Consider the following 20,862-nt stretch of genomic DNA (forward strand, 5'->3'; position numbering starts at 1 on the left):
GCCCCTCAGCCATGGGGAGGTGACGGCCCCGGGACCCCAGACCCCAGACCCGCGGCTGAGGAATGGGGACAGAGCCCCAATCCACCTCTGCTGTGGGGCAGTGACAGCCTGAACCCCCACCTTCCTGTGGCTGGGCCGGGGGCAGCGCTAGATCCTCTCCTCTCCTCTCCTCTCCTCTCCTCTCCTCTCCTCTCCTCTCCTCTCCTCTCCTCTCCTCTCCTCTCCTCTCCTCTCCTCTCCTCTCCTCTCCTCTCCTCTCCTCTCCTCATCCCTCTCCTCTCCTCTCCTCATCCCTCTCCTCTCCTCTCCTCTCCTCTCCTCTCCTCTCCTCTCCTCTCCTCTCCTCTCCTCTCCTCTCCTCATCCCTCTCCTCTCCTCTCCTCTCCTCTCCTCTCCTCTCCTCTCCTCTCCTCTCCTCTCCTCTCCTCTCCTCTCCTCTCCTCTCTCCCCACTTTCCTCTCTCTTCTCCCCTCTTCCCTCCCCTTTGCCCTTTCCTCTTTTCTCTCCTCTCCCCTTTCTCCTCCCCTCTCTCCTTCCTCCCCTCCCCTCCATCCCCTCTCTCCTTTCTTCCCTCCCCTCCCTCCTCTCAGTCCCCCCTTCTCCCCTCTCCTCCTCTTTCCTTTCTCCCCGCCCCTCTCCCGCCCCTCCCGCCCCTCTCCCCGCCCCCGCCGAAGATGGCGGAGTCCGGCGGGGCCGAGTTCTGCGCGGAGCGGCCCGGCGGGTGAGCGGAGCGGGGGAGGAACGGGGCCCGGGGGAGCTGTGAGCTGGGCGTGGGGATGGGGGTCCGGGCTCGGGGGTCCTGAGCAGGACATGGGGTCCTGGGGGGTGTTGGGAGGGGGGTCCTAACCAGGGCCCAGGGCTGGGGGTCCTGCCGGTGGGGATCTGGGGCAGGGCATGGGGGTCCTGGGGACGAGGGGCATGGGGATGGGGGGCATGGGGTGGGGGTCCTGAGCGGGGAATAGGGATGGGGGTCCTGGGGATGGGGGTCCTGAGCAGGGAATAGGGATGGGGGTCCTGGTGATGGAGTCCTGAGTGGGGAATAAGGATGGGGGTCCTGGGGATGGGGGTCCTGAGCAGGGAGTAGGGATGGGGGTCCTGGGGATGGGGGTCCTGGGGATGGGGTCCTGAGCGGGGAATAGGGATGGGGGTCCTGGGGATGGGGGTCCTGAGCAGGGAATATTGATGGGGGTCCAGGTGATGGGGTCCTGTGCGGGGAATAGGGATGGGGGTCCTGGGGATAGGGGTCCTGTGCGGGGAATAGGGATGGGGGTCCTGAAGATGGGGGGCCTGAGGATGGGGGGCATGGGGATGGCGGTCCTGGGGACGGGGGTCCTGAGCAGGGAGTGAGGATGGGGGTCCTGGGAATGGGGTCTTCAGCAGGGAGTAGGAATGCAGTTCCTGGGGTTGGGGTTCCTAGGGATGGAGGTCCTGAGGATGGAGGTCCTGACCAGGGCATGGGGTGAGGGGTCCTGAGGTCGGGAGTCCTGGAATTGGGGGTCTTGAGCAGGTCCTGGGGTTGGGAGGTATCGGAAGGGATATCCTAAGCAGGGCTCAGGGTTGGGGGTCCTGGGGGTGGGGGTCTTGGAGGTGGGAGGTATAGAGAGGGGGTTCCTAAGCAGGGCCCAGGGTTGGGAGTCCTGGGGGTGGGGGTCCTGAGCAGGGCATGGGGTCGGGGGTCCTGGGGCTCAGGGACATGAGCAGGGCATGGTGCTGGGGGTTAGGGGTCCTGGGAGAGGGTCCTGGGGAGGAGGGCGGTCCTGAGCAGGGTATGGGGCTCAGTGTGCTGGGGAGGAGAGGGAGGTCCTGGAGGGGATGTATGAGAGGGGGTGTTCCTGAGCAGAATATGGGGCTGAGGGTCCTGGGGCTGGGGGTCCTGCTGGGGGGAGTCCTGAGGGAGGGTCCTGAGGAGCGCCAGGTCCTGAGCAGGGCTGGGGGTGCTAGGATTGGGGGGTTCTGAGGAAGGAGGTCCTGATGAGGAGGTGGGTCCTGAGCAGGGCCCTGGGCTGGGGGTCCTGGGGAGGTGGGAGGGGTCCCAGGGGTATTGGAGGTGGGGGTGCTGAGCAGGGTCTGAGGTTGGGGGTCCTGGGGGGGGCAGTGGTCCTTGGTGGGTGTCCTGGTGGTAGGGACTTCAAGTGAGGAGCAGGTCCTGAGCGGGGTGCGGGGCTGGGTGTGCTTGAGTGCGGGGGTTCTGGGGGTTGGGTCCTGAGCAGGAGTTGAGATTGGGGGTCCTGGGGAGAGGAGGATCCTGAGCAGTGGCTGGGGTTGAGGGGCCTCTGGAAGATTAATTAATTAGAGCGCTTTCCCTTTATGAGGAGGGGGCTGAGGACAGCTCTAAACCAAGATATTGTGACTCCCACCTCAGCCTCCGTGGGGCTGGGTTTGCAGAGCCACCAGTCTCGTGGGTTTGTGGAGAAACAGGGTTGATAGGTTCATGGAGAAGCCAAGTTTTGGGGTTCCAGGCCTATCCTATCCCCTCTGCGTGGTCCTGGGTTTGGTCCATGCAGGGTGACTCGGCTTCAGAAGGTGTCACAGAGGTGGTGTGGTACGTGGCGGTGGGTCCTGGCCCTGGAGGAGTTCCTCTTCCCAGGGCTTCTCTCACCATCGCCGTTTGGGAGCTGTGGTGTCTGTCTCTGGGATGTTGCGCTCTCAGCCTGTCACTTGGAAGCATTGTTTATCCTCAACTTCACTCTGCGTTCTCACCCAAAATAACCACCCTGTACGTTTCCCTGCGGAGAGGGAAGCTCACATGGTCATTGCTCCATGCTGGAGGAGCCTCGGAATTCTCACCTCGTATATAGATATTATTGTTCTTTAATGAACGCCTGTGCGTACTCTATGCTGTGTTACCTGGGGCATTCCATTTTATCTCCCTGTTCCTCCTTCCCTTGCCTTCCCTTTCCAAAGAGGAGCAGCAGCACCTCTTTCACACAGGCATCCGTAGGGATGCTCGCTCCCGAGTTTCTCAAAGCCGGGTGTGCAGCAGTGAGAAATGGAAGGAATTTGTTTCAGGGCCGTGATAAATCACTCAGCCTGGAGCTACTGCAGTTTTGTTTCCCGAGCTGTAGCTCTGTCGTATTCCCTGTCGCTGGGTGTTTATTTTCTTTGTGAGTTTTAAAGTAAAGCCCATTGAAGTTTGGAATTTGCTTCCTATCGGTTCTAAGTCCTGTTTTAAAGGATAGATTTGTCAGAGAGTAGAGGGGAGAAGCGTGATGGGGGATGTTGGACGTGGCGCGTTGCCTCTGTAGAACGAGAGTTTCAAAGGCATTCTCCGTCCACAACGATTCCTTGTTAGGTGCTTCCCACTTGTGACTTTTTGGCACTTACTCACTATTTACTCCCTCAGGCAAAGGGACAGAGTGCCCTCTCACTGTATCACCCGTGCCGTTTCGGTGATGCGCTCTTACTCAAACAGCACAGGCAGAATTTCCATCTTTGGAATTGCTACCGCATGGCCCATGCGAGTTACCCGTGAGTATGCTGGCTTCCCCAGAGCCAGAACATCAACTTGTCTGCTGGGGATCCTGCCGGTTCTCTCAATATGGAACACGCTGTGCGGGATTGTGTGGACAAAAGGCTTTGGATGGACTGATGGCACGAGATAAGGCTGTTGCTGTGCACTGAAAAGCAAACAGCCTCGATCTGCTTAGAAATAAACTTTTTTTTAATTTCTTTCTGGGTAGAATTTAATGAGTTACAGGTGGGTTTCATATTTTACTTCTAGCCCTCAGTCTCATGTGGAGGGAGACTTTCAGGCTGCATAATTTACTGCGTAACACTGAGGATATGCTTCGAGATCGATGAGCAAAGTGAAATCCATCGGTGCCCTCGGTAAGAGGAGCTGACGCTGAGACATGTGAACTCTTCTGCGGTGCTGGAGAGGTAGGGTTGTACAAAGCGGAGTGGCAGAGATCTAGGAAAAGCATCTTTTTGAATGCTGGAGAGGATGTTGTGCAGGCCTTTAGGCAGGAATTAATCAGGGTGGTGAGGAGAGCTGTGTGTCTATTAAGCTGGGAATGATTTCTTGAAGGAAAGCAGGCAGCCAGGCTGTGTAAACGATCTTCAAACCCTCCCTAATGCTGTTATAGGCTGGTGTGTTGACCGAAAGCGGTCCCACCTCTCAAAACCAGAACGAATGGGCAAGGGAGACCTGCAGGGCCTCCTTATCTAAAAGTACACACGTCTGGGTTCGCGTCAAGGGAAAGTCGACTTGCACTGCCCTTACACCTGCCGAGGAAAGTGGTGGGAGAGGGCAAATGTGCAGGAGGATGGAGTAATGCTGCGCCGGAGGAGTGCAGGGGCTGTGAGTCTGCCTTGCTTTTGTGCTCCTGTGATCTTGTATACCTTCATTCTTCAATTAGGCTTCTTTTTGAAACCGTTCAGAGTTTGGTTTTGTGTCATTTCTGCATTCTGTGCTCCGCCACATGGCAATTCTAAAGCAGCTTTAGTTGTTAGATCTGGTAGACGTGGTGTAAGTGTTTACTCTCTAATTGAATCACTGTAAAAATAACTGCTACTTTCATTTTCAACATGGGGAGGCTTCGGAGCTGGAGGTTTTATTTAGTCCAAAGTGAATTTCAGTGATTCTATAAAGGTTCCTGTCTTACCTCCCGAGTGTGGCTTAGTGTGAGCTGCTTTGTAAGGAGTCGTCTTGCGCCACAAAATGGTGGCTGAGGCATCTTTTCTAGTTTCTCATTCACATGAAAGGTAAATGCTGAACTTGCCCAGACGCCAGGGACCTTTAGGAAAAGCTGTTGCTGCGCTGCTGGTCGTCTTGGATTATTGCATTCAGGGGATACTGTGAGGGTGCCACAAAGCCTGTGCAGATCTGAGCTGCCCCAGAATCTGCGAAACAGAATGATGGAGAAACAGAATCATGGAATCATTAAGGTTGAAAAAGGTCTCTAAGCTCATCCACTCCAACTGTCAGCCCAACACCACCATCCCTACAAAACCATGTCCCAAAGTGCCATGGCCACAAGGTTTTTCAACCCCTTCAGGGATGGAGACTCCACCACTGCCCTGGGCAGCCTCTGCCAGGGCTTCACCATTCTTTCTGTAAAGAAATTTTTCCTGATGTCCAATCTAAACCTCCCCTGGCGCAACTTGAGGCCGTTTCCTCTCATCCTATTGCTTGTTCCTTGCAAAAAGAGACAGCACCCCACTTTCTACAACCTCCTTTCGGGGAGCTGCGGTGACCGATGAGGTCTCTCTTCAGCCTCTTTTTCTCCAGACTAAGCAGCCTCAGATCCCTCAGTCACTTCCAGGCCCTTCCCCAGCTCTGTTCCTCTTCTCTGGACACGCTCCAGCCCTTCAATGCCTTTCTCAGAGTGAGGGGCCCAAAACTGAGCCCAGGATTCGAGATGTGGCCTCACCAGTACCGAATCCAGAGGGATGATCCCTTCCTGCTGGCCATACCGTGGCTGATTCACACCAGGATGCTGTTGGCCGCCTTGGCCACCTGGGCCACTGCTGGCTTGTGCTCAGCTGCTCTCGACCAGCACCCCCAGATTCTTTCCACTTAGGCAGCTTTCCAGCCGCTCTTCCCCATGCTGCTGAATTGGGACGAGACGGAAAGCTGAGACAGATCCTGATGGATTCTTGGATGAAAGCAGAGGTAGCTGTGCCACAGATCGGCCTCACTCAGTTTCCAAAGGTGAAAATGCGATGCTGGAGTGGGGTGGATGGAAGAGCAGGGGTGCAGGAAAGGGCAGGGTGGTGTCTAGAAGGCCAGGAGCCACATCGTGCTCGAGTGTCACTTTTGGGGTGGCCTTGGTGGCTCTGCTGTGCTCCCCGACACCACTAGGTGCCTCTCGGCCTTTGCACAGCGGCTCTGCCACGGGTGCTGCTGAGATGGCGGGCGCAGAGAGCACCCGCTGCGCCTTCTGCCTGCTGGAACCACCGCGGCCGTTCTGAAGGGATGGGGCTGCTGCTTTTGCCTTCATTTTTGATCCGGTGTTGCTGTAGCTTTCCTTTCTCTAGCATTGGAGTTGGCAGGGTTGGACCGTAGGGGCATACGGTGTGGGAAACGTGGAACTGTTTAAGGCAGTACTGTCAGCAGGAGTATCGAGTGTATAAAGAGCCTGTACTTTGCCATGGACTGTGGATACACAGGCAAATTTTACGTGGTGTAAAATCCCCCGTCCTTCTGGGGGTCTTAATGGGGCTGGCTGAGCTCTGGAGCAGCCGAAAGCAGCTGACGTTTTCATAGCCGTGATGCTGCCTGGGGCTGCCGGAGTAATTTATATGCTTAGAGTGATTTTTATATCTGCTCAGTTTGTTCCTGGCTCAGCAGGATTAGGTTTGGGGCTGACAGGAATATAATCATGGTCGAGTTTGGGGAGTGGAGTAGTGTCTTCCTGTTCTCAGTCCTTCTGATAATACAGGTGGAGATTGTGGCGTGACGGGGTGTCCTTGGCAATGGGGGATGTGTCCCCTGCTGCCAGAGGAGGCTTGGGCAGGACTGAGGGTGCCCCAGGGGGACCCCGGTGCAGGAAACCCTCCTCTGCAATAGCTCTGGATGTGGGTAGAGAGAGGAGAGGGAGAAGGAGGTCCTGGTAAATGATCTCAGACTGACAGTTTGTGCCCCTCCAAGATCCACTGTGCAAACCTGGGCTCATGGAGCCATCCCTGGGAGCTGCTTTGGTTGCTGAATGAAGTGGACCAAACTGCTCTTCCCATTTGTCCCCACGCCAGCATAAAGGTGACTCTGGCCCCGTGACAGAAACATGTTTCAGAATCTTGTTCTTTTCTGCCTCTCTCCCCAGTTTCTCATGGGTACAGCACATGCTGACCAGTTCCTCACACTGGAACCCTCTGGGATGGCACAGAGTTTAATGTGTTCAGATATTTCACCCTCTGCTTTTTTCGTTCTCTGCTCCAGCGCTCCATTTTACCAGGCCAGCCAGCTTCTGATACACAGCCTGGTTTATTAGTGCTTTTAGCAGAAACCAAAATCCCACCTCCTTTGGCTTGCAAACAGCCTGCCAGTTGAAGCCTGGGAGCAGGACAGGTCTGGGAGTGTGTGTGTGTGTGCGAGTCCTGCTCAGCAAACAGACAAACAGCAATTTGGAAGCATATCTGGGACCTCTCGGTGGACAAAACCTGGTATTTTTAAAAATAACTTGAAAAACCTCTTGCTTCAACCTCTTGCCTTTCATTTGGGATGTAGGGATCCCATGGTTCCAGCCTGGGAGATGCACACAAGCGAGGGGATCAGTAGGACCTGAGTCAGAAAGCTTTAATTGCTGGTTTCACTGAAGGCAAAGCTGAACCAGGCGTGGGTTGTGGGACCCAGCAGTGCCCAGCCCTGTCCCAGCATCGTGTAGTCCATCTTCTGGGACCTCCCTTCCCTCTTGTAAGGGGGACAAGCCTCTGGCTCCCTGTAATGCAAATAAGAATGGCTTGCTTTGGGCTTTGTTCTTCATTCAAAATAGCGGATATTGCTTGTTTTCCCTTGGTCAAACGTTCATGTTCCTTAAACTTTGAGATTCAAAGTGTAAAAGGTGGAAGATGAAGCTTTTCAAACTTCACTCTTCAGTGTGTTTTCCAGAAGACCATGTTTTTCACACAAAGCGTTACTCTTCCTGAAGCTCCAACCCGTTTATGATCTCTTTATCAGAGTGCTCCAAATTGCTCGTCACTTCTAAATAGTGATATTAGTTTCAGGCTTCCTACTTGTATTTATTGCCTTTGTTGAAGGAGAGAGTTTGAGAAGAGGGAAACGAGTGGAGACAGAGGAGATAAATGGGAGAGATGAAGGAAAGGAGGTGCAGAAGGGAACAAAGATATCGATTAAATTATTATGTTTCTCTGGAAAACCTCCCCTTCACTTGCTGCATTAATATTTAATCAGTTGCTGATCATTAAGTGCTTATTGTTGTTAATCCGGACAGGGGAGTGATGGGAAATGTTGTTTCTGATGGGTGCTGGTGGCAGCCGTGCTGGCTGATGGGCACGTAAGTAGGTTAACAGGGCAGGTATTTTTAAGTCTCATTGCCTGGCAGCATCTCATCTTCCAGGGAACCTCTGGATGCCTTTTCCTAGAGGGATGCAAAGGCCACGGGAGCGTTGTCCCAAAGTCCAGGCAAGAGCCCGTGACCCAGCACGTCTGCAGTAACGCACTTGGCCTTTCTGCCCTAACGTAATGTTCGGTAGCGTGAGGCGCTGGGAACTCATTTTCATCCTTCGGGCATGTGATATAAAGCCTCGGGATCTGAAACATTACAGTAACCATGGCGACCAGTGACTTATCCGAGGGAGTTTGACTTTTGTTTTGATTTTAAGTGTCTTAATTGTAGTTTAAAAATCAGAATCTGAATGTGTTTTTTACTTAGGCGTGGAACTAAAGGCATTAAATGATTTGCATTATTAAGATATCTATAATGCTGCCTTTCAAAGGTTCTTAAAGAAAGTCCTTAATATTCACACCCTGTGTTCTAAATAGAGTTACTCCTCAGCTTTATGTTAGCTCTGCTGCTCTCCCCATAAAAGATTTCTTGCCTGAGAGCTCTGAAGGTGCCTCGCTGGCTGTTTTGCAATCCTAAGTCCTTTGTTTGTCCAGGAAAGAGCTGCGGCACTGCGTACTCGATGCTTGCGAACACACACACAGAGATGCTGCTGCCTTTCCTCCCTCCTCTCCGTACCCCAGCCGTGCCCCGCTGTGTTTGCTGGCGAGGCTGCCTGCTGGCAGCGTGCCCTGCTCAGAAACCCTGCCAACCCCCTTGAGTTTCTCCCGTATGAAAAAAATTGCCAACACCACCTGCCCGGAGAGTGGGAAAACGTGGGTGGATATTAGCGAGGATGCTGAACCGGGATGGAGAGCCAGCCTGGCTAGCACTGAGCTATCCTTCCTCCCCAGGAGGACCAGGGAAGGAAAGCAGAGCAGGAAGGCGACGGGCAGTTGTGGAGCTAAAGGTTTCTCTTATTTAATTCAATCACTGCAATGTCGTAATCCGGCCCAGTGTAATTCTCTCCGTTTGCACTCGTGCAGGAGTTGCAAATATGCTGAAATCTGAACCCATGCTCGCTAAGCCTTTAATTCCAGCTTTGATGTTTTTAATCATCAGTACAGATTTGGTAAAAATGATTCATTAGCTTGAAACGCAACTTGGATTACACGTGATGCTGTGGAGAGCTGAGGAGGCAGAGGCAGGGGATGATTGTTCTTTGGGATGGTCTCTGTGCCTCCTCTGAACTGATTCTTGAGCTTTGGCCCTTTGATATAGAATCATAGAATAGTTTGGATTGGAAGAGACCTTAAAGATCATCTAGTTCCAACCCCCGCCACGGGCATTGGGGTTGGAGCCGTATCTCCCAGCCTGCCAGTGTTGGAGGCCTCTGGGGTGTGCAGGTGCTCCTCGCTGCAACTGTTCCTGGTCAGAAAACCAAGCCATCCTTGCTCCAAAACAAGTCAGCTGAGGCTTTGGCCAGGGTGCTTGGGGCAAGGGGGAGCGTGTGCCCAGCTCCTGCAATCAGTAGCAGCAGGAGTTCCTGCTTTGGTTTGCCTTCCCCTTCGGCAATCTGGAACCACTCCCTTAACCCGTGCTTTAACGTTTTCACAAGCCTGCGATGTGCGAGTGGTTTTGGGCTGATTTCTGATTTCATGATTTTGGGCTTATGTCTTCCTAGACAGAAGGAGGAATTTCTTCACCCTGAGGATGGGGAGGCCCTGGCCCAGGGTGCCCAGAGCGGTGGTGGCTGCCCCATCCCTGGAGGGGTTCCAGGCCAGGTTGGATGGGCCTTGGAGCCCCTGATCCAGTGGGAGGTGTCCCTGCCCATGGCAGGAGGTGGCACTGGATGGGTTTTAGGGTCCCTTTGAACACAAACTATTCTATGATCCTATGACTTTCCCCACGCTCTGGTTGTTGCACTGTGCTGAGCTCTTTCCTGCAGTGGCTGGAGAGGATTGGAAGCAATCTGGCTCCAGAGCAGCGGCTTGGAGACAAATCCTTAATCCCATTACTTGTTCCCCAGCAGTGCCTTTTGGAGAAATGGGTACCGGTGGTGTTAGTGGAGTCTGAGGGTGCTGCCCAAAACGGATCACCCTTCGGAATCAACGTGCTTATTGAATTCCAGCTGCTATGGATGCAGTTACATGAATATAAAGATGCCTTTCACTGCTGCAGCTATTTCCATATGGAAAGTGGGATTTCTGTTCCAGTAAATTCACCTTTATACCAATATATTCATGTTGGAGGCCCCGATCGTGTAAACATTTTGAGCTCTCCTTGCAGCTCCCAGTGCAGCCCATGGTTTGTGTGGTGGAAACCCTGCTGGATGTGAATGGGATTTTTGTGGTTTCCAGTTTTTCAGGCATGGATTAGAGCGGGTGCAGCCGGGCGCAGTTGACTCTCCTCCGAGCTGGTGTGCTCGGCCCCTGCCGAAGGGCGCTCTGGCAAAGCTTCCCGGCAGGGGAAGGGCTGCACTCAGCTTTGAGGACAAAGACTGCAGCATGAGGAAAATTCCAGAAGCTCTCCAGCTCTGCCTCCCTCACAAGGGGGAAAGAGCAGAACAAACACTTTCTCCCTGTTGTGTGAGGAAAAGGTTTTATCTGTGAGGCATGTTCTGCACGGCTGAGAAGTGGATCCGACTCTTCCAAAGTTCGTCTGCCAGGCGATTCCTTCTGTAACAGAGCGTTAAGCAACAAGTACATGGCATACTCCAATCTCACGAGATAGGGGCAGCCTCACAAAGGCGCTTTCAGATGTTCAAGGCTTCCTTTTGTGCTTTTTCTTTTCCCTTTCCTCCAGCTGCTGCCTCCATTCTTCCTCTGTTCCTGATGCAGCCCAAGACTGGAACAGCAGAGCGTGCCCCCGCCTGCCTTTGTCACAAACCCCTCTCCGCTGACCATGGCACAAACAGCATTTGTGGCTGTTTTCTCACCTCTCCTCCTCTCGCTTTGTTTTTTTGTAGTCTTTGACTGATTTTTTATTCTTTGTGTGCATTTGGTTTGCTTCCAGCTTATGTGACCGAAGAAAACTGGGCATGAGTGATGCTGCTCTTGCTGGTTGGTTCTGCTTTGCCTTTTTTCCCCCTCTAGAGGACTGTGTAAACATCGGATCCCTTTATTCTGTACCTGTAAATGGACAAGGGGACTGACACAGGGAGTTTTTCAGAGGGAGCTGTTCACAATTCGCTGTTGAAATGAATCGCACATGCAGACATGTTTATTCCAGCACAGAAATATCCACCCACCTTGATTTACTCCTCCATCTACTCTAAACTTAAACCTTGGTTACGAACAGTGCCTGGAAAAGTTGATGGAGAAAAAGGGAAAAAGGAGGAGTGTTGGTTCAGGTAGAGCTCGTTGTTTGGAGAGACACCTGCCCTGGAGGGCTGTGGATACAGTGCGAGCAGTCCTGGTCCTCTGGAAGGGGCGTGGAACTGGATGAAGGCAGTGAAAAGTCAGCCCTTAGGCTGGGAAAAGGAATATTTAGCGTTGGTCTGAAGCAAATGCTGAAGAGAATTCCCAGGAGAATCCTGCGGGAGATCGAGGCTAATGGAGTTATTATGAGCTCGGGAGTTGCTGTCTCCCAGCTGTGTGTGTTTTACCTGTCCAGTGTGAAGCGAACTGGGTTTGCTTGGTGAACGATGCCGTGTTCCAAGGGAAGAGCATTTCCTTGCTTACCCTCGATGTTTCCTTTTTCAGCTCCAGCGAATCCAAGCCATTGCTCCAGAGAGGAGAGGAAAACGAGTTTGACATGATGAATATTCATGCTCTCGCTCCCTCCAATCTCTTCCTTCTTAGCTGGAGTGGATAGAGGTTTCTTGGCTCCCAGAGTGATGGATAAAGGTCTTGTCAGCAACTGCCTTTTTGCTAATCCTTTTTATTATAGGGAGGATGTTGTAGCTGGACTCATATGCTCCGAACTCAGGCTTTTTAGTATGCTTAGACTTTTAAGGTAGGAATCTCAGATCTGTGCTACAAGAAGCGCAGCTGACTGGTATCAACCATCCCAGTAGGAACTCGTGTGTGTTCCCAAGCCTGCAGAGCTTCGCTATCTGCATCCTCCAGCATCCCAGAGAGCTCTAGAACCGCTGGCGCAAAGCGGCTGCCCTCACAGTGCTCTGATGAACATCACAGATTTCCCCTAACTCGCCTCCCCTCTAAAGCACGCAGGAAATTGCGATCCGATAAGTTAGGCAAATGGTGAGCCCTGTCCATTGTTGCTTATTGTTTGAGGATTGTTTACATCCCGTTTTTTGTTATCCCATGTCCCTGACTCTTCTCTGACCTTACCTGCTTGTTGCATGCGTTCTGCGTGGCGTTTGTTGTTATTTGGGTAGAGAGATCTTGGGGACGGTTGGTAGCGAAGGGTGGGATTGTGCAGCTCCCAGCACAGCGTGACCCAGTCTCTGTGCTGGGATTTTTGGCTTTGTCGATCTGTTCTGCCTAAAGAAAACTAATAATAATAATAATAATAATAATAATAATAATGATAATACCCTTTAAGTACAGAACTGAAGGCGCTCTCCCACTGTGGACTTGGGAGCAACTTGCCAGATTCCATTTGATCCGCGTAGGATTTTTTATGTCATTCTTGCATAAAATATTTCTGAAGTTGCAGAGATCAATAACAGGATTCTTCCAAACACATAAACTGCATCCTGATTCCTTGTCCTTGTGTATGTTTTCTTCCCAGAAGGACTCAGATCTTGATCCTGAAAAGTAATTCAGAGTTGGATTAAATTTACGAATGAATGTAGGATGTCATGCTTCCGTTGCTGTGAGCGGACCCGTTTGGTGGGCAGGGAATTCCAGCCCTGTCTCACTATGCTCAGGAGGCCTGCAGCAGGGTTGTGGTTCTGTTCAGAGGTGCCCAGAGCATGGAATTATAGAGTCATGGAATCATGGAATGGTTTGGGTTGGAAGGGACCTCCAAGCCCATCCAGTGCCACTGCCTGCCATGGGCAGGGACACCTCCCACTGGCTCAGGGGCTCCAAGCCCCATCCCACCTGGCCTGGAACCCCTCCCGGGATGGGGCAGCCACCACTGCTCTGGGCAACCTGGGCCAGGACCTCCTCACCCTCAGACATCTCAGTCTCTTCTGCTTGCACAGATACTGCTGATGCTCACCTCCGAATGCAGCCTTCTCTCCGACAAGTGCATCTGAGGCCAAGTGATCTAGGAATGATGCTCTCGCGCGGGGGAACGTGCGAGCTGCACTGGGAAAACCAAGGAAATATTTACCCTGGGAGGGGACTGTTTACAGCGCAGTTCAAGCTGCTGACATTATGTAGAGCAGCCAGGGCTGTGTAATATTTTGCTTTTGCTCTTCTCGTGAGGGTCAGGCATACGGAAAGGATCAAATTGGGGTAGCGGGGCCGTCCCTGGACGGTGCTGAGGATCTCACAGCTGCAGGCAGGAAAGGTGGTGGGGAGAGTAAGCAACTGTGATTCCGTCTCGTGGTTGAAGTCAAGGTCAGGGTGGGCTCTGGGGTGGTTGTAGTGTGGGGACACGCGTGTTCGCTGGAGCTTTTGGCCCCACTGGCTGATGTTGGACGGTCCCTGAAGGCCGCGTGTGCTGCAGCGTGACGGGTTGTCAGTAATGCGAAAAGATAATTGGAACATTTGGAAGTGTCTTTTGTACTGGGAGAAGGGAATACAACTGAGGTACTGATGTCATGGTGTTCCGTGTGGCTGTTGAGCTGGGAATCTGCGTTCAAACCGCTTCGTGTTACCCCAGCATGCTTTGTAGGTGTACCACATATTGTTTTAATTTAAACCCAGCCTGTCTCTCTTGTTCTGTTTTTAGCATGGCTGACAAGAACAGCACCCTGAAATGCACGTTCTCTGCTCCTGGCCACAGCACCACTCTACTGCAGGGACTGGCCTCGCTCCGAGCTCAGGCTCAGCTGCTTGATGTCATCCTCACTATAAATAATGAAGTGTTTCAGGTTCATAAAGTTGTCTTGGCTGCCTGCAGTGACTATTTCAGGTGAGAATCCAATAGGGAAGCAGGCATTTTTACCTTTCCCATTGGTTTTCTGTTTCCCCATCCTCCCCCACCCCGACTTTCCCCCCACAGTCACACCCACACGCGGCCCTTTGGAGGGATGGTTTGCCCACGGATGGTGGTGGGATTACCTGCAGGCTCCTGGAGGCTCAGAGCTGGTCCCTCTGCACGCAGATGGGGTTTGTTCGGCTACAGCCACTGGGCCAAGACGCGAGTTGAAGCCCAGGCCTTGAACCCACCTCGTTGGTAGGTGCTCTGCAGGCTGGAGGAAACAGGGTTTGCCCTGGAGCTACTCGAGCAGATTGTGAAGTGGCAGCGAGGGCTCTGGAATGAGTCATCCTGTGGAATGATGGTGCCCACTGTAGCTACACTTGTGTTATCTTTAAATACCGCTGATCTGAAGAGTGCAAAGTGCTTTGTGTGTGCACTCCCCTGGCCCCCAGAGATAGGGAGAATCGTCCCATCTTGAGTGGGTAGTAAACTGAAACACAGTGATGGGTTTTTTCAACCAAATTAATGCAGAGTGAGCCTGTTGCAGAGCAGGAAATCGAGTATGAAGCAAAAATATGTATGCATCTATCCTACCTCCTTCGGTCTCTTCTGTAATGGTTCTTTGACTGGGAAGGACTCTGTCCTGAGATCTTCTGAGATCTTCTCTGTTCTGGGATGAGTGGCAGCGTTGGGTGAGGGCGTGCTGGAGGCAGCACATACAGGGAGTGTTCAGAACAGAGAGCGCGGCCTGGGTGTTGTTCCCGACTGCAAAAGAAGGGCAGAGGGGGCTGTTCTCCGGGCTCCCCTCCCTGACGTGTAGGTTCCTTACTGAGCCGAGCAGACCCGTTTGCTGAGCAGGTAACCAAGAGCAGGGGACTCACAGTGTCCCTTGGCACATCGCCTGTGTCCCTTACCCTGTTCCTTCTGCCACTCCGATGTGTCTGTCTTACATACACATGGATTTTCCAAGCTGTTCCCTTCTCTCTCCCTCTGGTAGCACAAACCTTCCAAGCTGATTCTTCTCCCTGACAGGCTTGCGGCTGAGGGAAGGGACCCATCTCTCCCCACATGATATTAGCACTGTTTGCGGTCAGAAATGCTGTGTGCAGAGCCACTACGAGTGCATTTTTGCTGTCGAAATATAATTGTTGAGTGGGTTTCTGGTTATAACTTCTGTGGTGCTGAGGATGGTTGGCCTGGGGAACAATAGCAGAATAATCCTTCTTCTGAAAATACTCTGGTTTTATGCAGAAGGAGGGAAGGAAGAGTGAAATGGAGGTATTTATATAATCAGCGTTTAAGAACCTTAATGCTTTTTGAAGGAATTGCATTCTATTTGATGATTTCTCTTCATCATGGCAACAATAACGCTTCTCTCTCCCTGTACACGTTTAGCTCTGTGTAGCGAACGCCCGAGTGCACGTGTGTCTGCACGTCCCCCGGGGCGGGGGATCAGGGCAGCGCGCTGTGCTGGGACACGGGATACGCGAGGGGATTTCAGCATCTGCTCTATGGACGAGTAATTGGGAACAGCATTCCCGGTCACTTGGCTACGGAAAGCTGATTTCATATGCAGATATTTCCTTATTTAGGTCAGGGGGGATTTCTTGGGGTCATGCTGGATGGCAGCAGGTTTTCTAGCCGGGTTTGGACAGGAAACTTGGAGCTGCTGTCTCTGACAGCATTCCCAAGATATTCCTTTATTCCAGTGCAGAAGAGGAGGGTCTGATCTGCATTTTTGCTAACTTGGATCTTAGAGTTGCTGCAGCTCCCTAAGGCAGCACTAATGGCACTGTGATTTCACCAGGAATTTCCCTTTCCGATGGAGAAGAGTAGGTTATCAGTGGTGGGAAAACCAGCCCACAATGCGCTGCCAGCGTGCAACGGCAGCTCTGGGTGAAACTCCACGTCTCAGCTCTTCCACCAACCTGCTCCAACTTTGGCTTCCCCCCGAACTTCTCCACTACTGCTTGGGGAATCCTACAGAGCACAAAACTTTGCCCCCGAGCTGCCCAGATACGACACAGAATGCTGCAATGTGGTGTAAATGTGTCAAACCCAAACGTGCAGGGATGTCCCCATCACGCTTCGGGTCCCGTAGCTGAGAAATGCAGCGCTGCTCTACAAGAGCGGTTTCCGAGATGCCTGCGTGCAGTCCTTGGCGTGGTGTGTGCTTCCTGTGGAATTGTGAAGCCTCCCAAGGAGGGGATCTAGGGCCTAATCTCTGCGTGGCTTGGTCAACTGATGCGTTTGCAGCTGTGCTGTAACCAAATCTTTGGCTTTGTGGGTTTAGTCGCCTGCTAACCCCCTGCTGTCGCGCTGCAGCCTAACAGATGCTTTCTGAAGGGGCTGCACCTCTTGTTTTCTTGAGGTGCTGGGAATGAACCTTGGAGGGGAGGTTCTGCTGTGGTTACCAAAGCTGTTCGTTAGATGTGTTGTATCTGCGGTTTTTAAGCCATCTCGTAGCCTGCCTGCAATCGAATGGGCTGACTGCGGTCTGTGCCTAAAGGCAGCGCTGCAGGCGAGCTCAGGGGATCGCTGGTTCCTAAACACAATGCGTGTTCTTTGTGCTCATAAATCCTGCGTACCTGGACTCCTTAGGGCACGGTTACTGGTCTCTGCTGGTGCAGATCCCATTTTATCCTTTGGTTGGTGACTATGATGGATTCGTTGGTGTCCAGTGTTCTCCCGAAGCTTTCTCCTGCAACCCACTTTACTTGTGCTGACAGCGGGACTGAAAACCTTCGCTTTCCAATAGCTGCACATTACTTCTCAGTGCAGTCTTTAGACAAGCTTTATGTCAGCAATTGCATACTCTAATTTCTCCTGGCTGTTAGAGAATCAGCCTTGATTTCTTCCTCCCCTTCCCTATCCTCCCTAAGAGAACCAGTGTGTTCAAAAGATAAAATTAAATTATGAAGCAATACATCGTTTTAAGTGGATTTAAAAGAGGGGGGAATTGTTGTTTGTGTTCTTGACCTCCAGGGCAATGTTCACGGGTGGGATGAGAGAAGCCAGCCAAGACGTGATCGAACTGAAAGGCGTGTCTGCAAAAGGACTGAAGCACATCATAGACTTTGCCTACAGCGCTGAGGTGACTCTCGATCTTGACTGTATTCAGGATGTGCTGGGAGCCGCTGTCTTCCTCCAGATGGTGCCCGTCGTGGAGCTCTGTGAAGAGTTCCTGAAGTCTGCCATGAGCGTAGAGACGTGTCTCAATATCGGGCAGATGGCCACCACCTTCAGCCTCGCGTCCCTGAAGGAATCAGTAGATGCGTTCACTTTTAGGCATTTCCTCCAGATCTCCGAGGAAGAGGATTTCCTCCACCTGCCGCTGGAGCGCCTGGTTTTCTTCCTGCAGAGCAATAAGCTGAAAAGCTGCAGTGAAATCGACCTCTTCCGCGCTGCCGTCCGCTGGCTGCAGTACGACCCGGCACGCCGTGCCAACGCCAGCCAGGTGCTCTGCCACATCCGCTTCCCACTGATGAAGTCCTCAGAGCTGGTGGACAGTGTCCAGACCTTGGACATCATGGTGGAAGATGTCTTATGCCGACAGTATTTGCTGGAGGCGTTCAATTACCAGATCCTGCCCTTTCGTCAGCACGAGATGCAGTCCCCTCGGACCACCATCCGCTCAGATGTCCTGTCCCTCATCACGTTCGGCGGCACCCCCTACACCGATAACGACCGCACCGTGAGCTGCAAGGTCTACTGCCTGCCAGATGCCAGCGTGCGCCAGTTTAAGGAGCTGACGGAGATGGAGGTGGGCAGCAGCCATTCTTGCGTGGCCGTGCTCGACAACTTTGTCTACATCGTAGGAGGGCAGCACCTGCAGTACCGGAGCGGCGAGGGAGCCGTTGATATCTGCTACCGTTACGATCCACACTTGAACCAGTGGCTGCGCATCCAGGCCATGCAGGAGAGCAGGATCCAGTTCCAACTCAACGTCCTCCACGGCATGGTGTACGCCACCGGCGGGAGGAACCGGTCCGGGAGCTTGGCCTCTGTAGAAAAGTATTGCCCCAAAAATAACGAGTGGACTTACGTGTGCTCCCTGAAACGCAGGACCTGGGGGCACGCAGGAGCCACGGTAGGAGACAGGTTGTACATATCAGGTGGGTACGGCATTTCCGTGGAGGACAAAAAAGCCCTGCACTGTTACGACCCCACTACGGATCAGTGGGAGTTTAAAACCCCCATGAACGAACCCAGAGTTCTGCACGCCATGGTCAGTGCAAATAATAGGATTTACGCTCTGGGAGGCCGCATGGACCATGTTGACCGTTGTTTCGATGTTTTGGCTGTGGAATATTACGTGCCTGAAACAGACCAATGGACGACAGTGAGCCCCATGCGTGCGGGGCAGTCGGAAGCCGGCTGCTGCTTGCTAGAGAAAAAGATTTATATCGTAGGGGGGTACAATTGGCACCTGAACAATGTCACGAGCATCGTGCAGGTGTACAACACAGAAACTGATGAGTGGGAAAGGGACCTCCATTTTCCGGAGTCGTTTGCTGGGATAGCGTGCGCTCCCGTTATCCTGCCGCAGGTAATGACCCAGAGATAACAACGCGCGCCCGGGAGGTCACCTCGCGTTGCATGTTGTCAGGATGCTGTGTGGTCTCTTCGTTCTCTGCCAGTGGTGTTGTGCGTTTTGTGGGTGAGGGAAGGAGACGAATTGCTCGCGTTCCCTCCTCCATGAGTCCCTCCTCCTCTTACGCCGTGTCCTGGCCAGCGCGGTGCGGCAGCAGCGCTTATCAGCCTTCACAGATGTTACAGCCAGGAGAAGCTTCTCTCTTTTCTTTCCTTTTCTTCAATGCGGGGAGTGCATTTTGCCAACTTTTCATACTTCTAACACTGTTATGCGCTGCAAACGCCGCCAGCTCAGGAGTCACAAAGTACTGTGGTACATTTAAAAGAGTTCAGGTGGGGTTTTTATTAATAGCTCAAAAAATCATTGTGTGTTGCTTTGGTGTTTTTTTTTAGCAAACCAGAAAACCAAATCCTGTGTAACACACTGACCTCCAGAAGCAATAAAGGACAGCGGGAGTGGGAGAGCTCAGGTGCTTGGATTATGACACCATAGTCTTGCTTTTCAAAGGTGACTTTTTCCCCCTCTCTCCTAAAAGGGGGATGCTTGTCCCTGTGCGTCTCTGGTTCTTCATTGCTTGGATTACACGGCAATTCCAGAGCCTTTCCTCACCCCCTCCAGACAGCAGCATGATATTCCAGCCCAGAAATTCTCCCTTCCTTGGAGCATCCAGACTTTGCAGCACTAAAGCCATGTTGATAACTTGATTATACATAAACGAGCATGATTGGTTTTTTAATCATTGCCAAAGCCCTGTGGCAATAAGAGCTCTGGAGCTGCTCGCTGGAACCGAGAGCGCCCGGAGGTGCTGGCTTAGGGCTCCGCTGCCTTTCCAATCAATACATGTTGGTCCAAACCCTTTGCCTACAGTGAAGGAGGTGGGTGCTACTTGTCACAAGCTTGCAAGTTTTCTCCCTTGACCTGTAAATAAGAGATTTGGATCCTAATGTGGCCGTAGTCTGAGTGGAATGGATTTTGTTGCTGTTGTTGCCAGTGGGTCTTTTAAATTAAGAAGTTAATGTTATGAAGACTCTGTCATTTTTATAAAACCTGTGTTTACCGCACAGAATACTGTTACTTCCTGAACTTTCCTTTCCTCCAAAGCCATTCCTTCCTAATTAATTTAAATGATTAATGGATTGACGGTTCCTCCTTTCAGGTATTGTTTCAAGGGCTTTGTTCTCTATCTGTGAAAGTTGGATTTCGATGTCTGCGGTCTTCTTTTTAGAGGAACAGTTGCATTCTGCTGTTAAAACAATACCGTGCTGTTATGTTTAGAGATAATGTGAAAAGTCTGTCTTGCTAATGAATCACCGAGCGGGTCTGTGTGCAGCATGAACCTCGTACCTCAGATTCACTTCAAGATACTTTAATAATGGCATCAAAGCACCTTTGGATACGGCGCGGGGAGGGCACGTGCTCCTCCGTTAATTTCTGCATTCTGAATTTTAGATAAAGTGATGCGTTGTTTCATCTATTCCCGTCCTTTTGCTGGTTTGCCAATAATAAATGGATGAAAAGCACTCGTTGTTGTACGCTGTGCTGAGGTCGGTGGGCAGGCGCTGCTTTTGAGCTCTCTGGCAGTTAATTCACTCCGTTCTCTGTTCATTTGCTCTGGCGGAGGAGCCAGAAACGCAGCAGAACCGCCTTGGCAGATAACAAGCAAATTCTGAAAAGATGAAATGTAACTCGATACGAACTTCAAAGTTAAAAAATAATGGATTTTCTTTTTTTAATGCTCCCATATGTTTATGAAAAGGGTATTTTCTGGGGTCAGTAACAAATGCGTTCCTATTTGCAGAGTACAATTAATCCTCTTATGAGTCTGTCATTCCTTCAGCGCTGCTTTCCTAAAATACTTCAGTATTCTGCCCTATTTTATTGAAATTTCCCTACCAAAAGCATTTCCATGGCAGCAGTTGGTGGTCGTGTATTCTCTAATAACGGAGTTTCTCTGGCCCTGCAGCCTCAGTGCTCGTAAGCCGCCCCACGACAGCCACCGGAGGAGTCACCCAGTGACCGTAGTCGGTGTCCCATCACACGGAACACCTGCTCTATGGTTCACTTCAAGCTTCTGAGGTCCAGGTGTGTGTTGGGGAGGTGGTGGGTTTGGTCTCAGCCTTGCCAAAACCAACTTCAGCTCTGTGTTCGTTTATGTTGAACGGCGGTTTTGTGGACAGGAGGATACACAAAGCCATGCTGGAAGTGTCTTTAATGAACAGCCCGAGTGTTGCCTGATGGGCAGCGAACCAGCCTGGTACCCGCATTCCCATTCCCTGGCACTGCAGGGTGGGAGCAGGGAAAGCTTTCCAGATGGAGACTCGG

General features: G+C 52.0%; 1 protein-coding gene across 3 annotated transcripts; it reads left to right on the forward strand.

The window, feature by feature from the left end:
• Positions 1-651: 651 nt before the first annotated feature.
• On the forward strand, positions 652-19,006 carry KLHL26 (kelch like family member 26). 3 transcript variants are annotated; one of them, XM_054050413.1, is made up of 4 exons: positions 656-721; positions 13,755-13,937; positions 16,932-18,495; positions 18,933-19,006. In XM_054050413.1, the coding sequence occupies exons 1-4, from the start codon at positions 675-677 to the stop codon at positions 18,957-18,959; spliced, it is 1,821 nt and encodes a 606-aa protein (XP_053906388.1). In that variant the 5' UTR covers positions 656-674; the 3' UTR covers positions 18,960-19,006. The 3 variants fall into 3 exon arrangements, with proteins under 3 accessions (XP_053906390.1, XP_053906388.1, XP_053906389.1); XM_054050415.1 differs by lacking the exon at positions 13,755-13,937 and having other exon boundaries at positions 652-721; XM_054050414.1 differs by having other exon boundaries at positions 16,932-19,006.
• The last annotated feature ends 1,856 nt before the right edge of the window (positions 19,007-20,862 follow it).

Source organism: Cuculus canorus, chromosome 27 (genome assembly GCF_017976375.1).
Source record: "Cuculus canorus isolate bCucCan1 chromosome 27, bCucCan1.pri, whole genome shotgun sequence".
Lineage (NCBI taxonomy): Eukaryota > Metazoa > Chordata > Aves > Cuculiformes > Cuculidae > Cuculus > Cuculus canorus.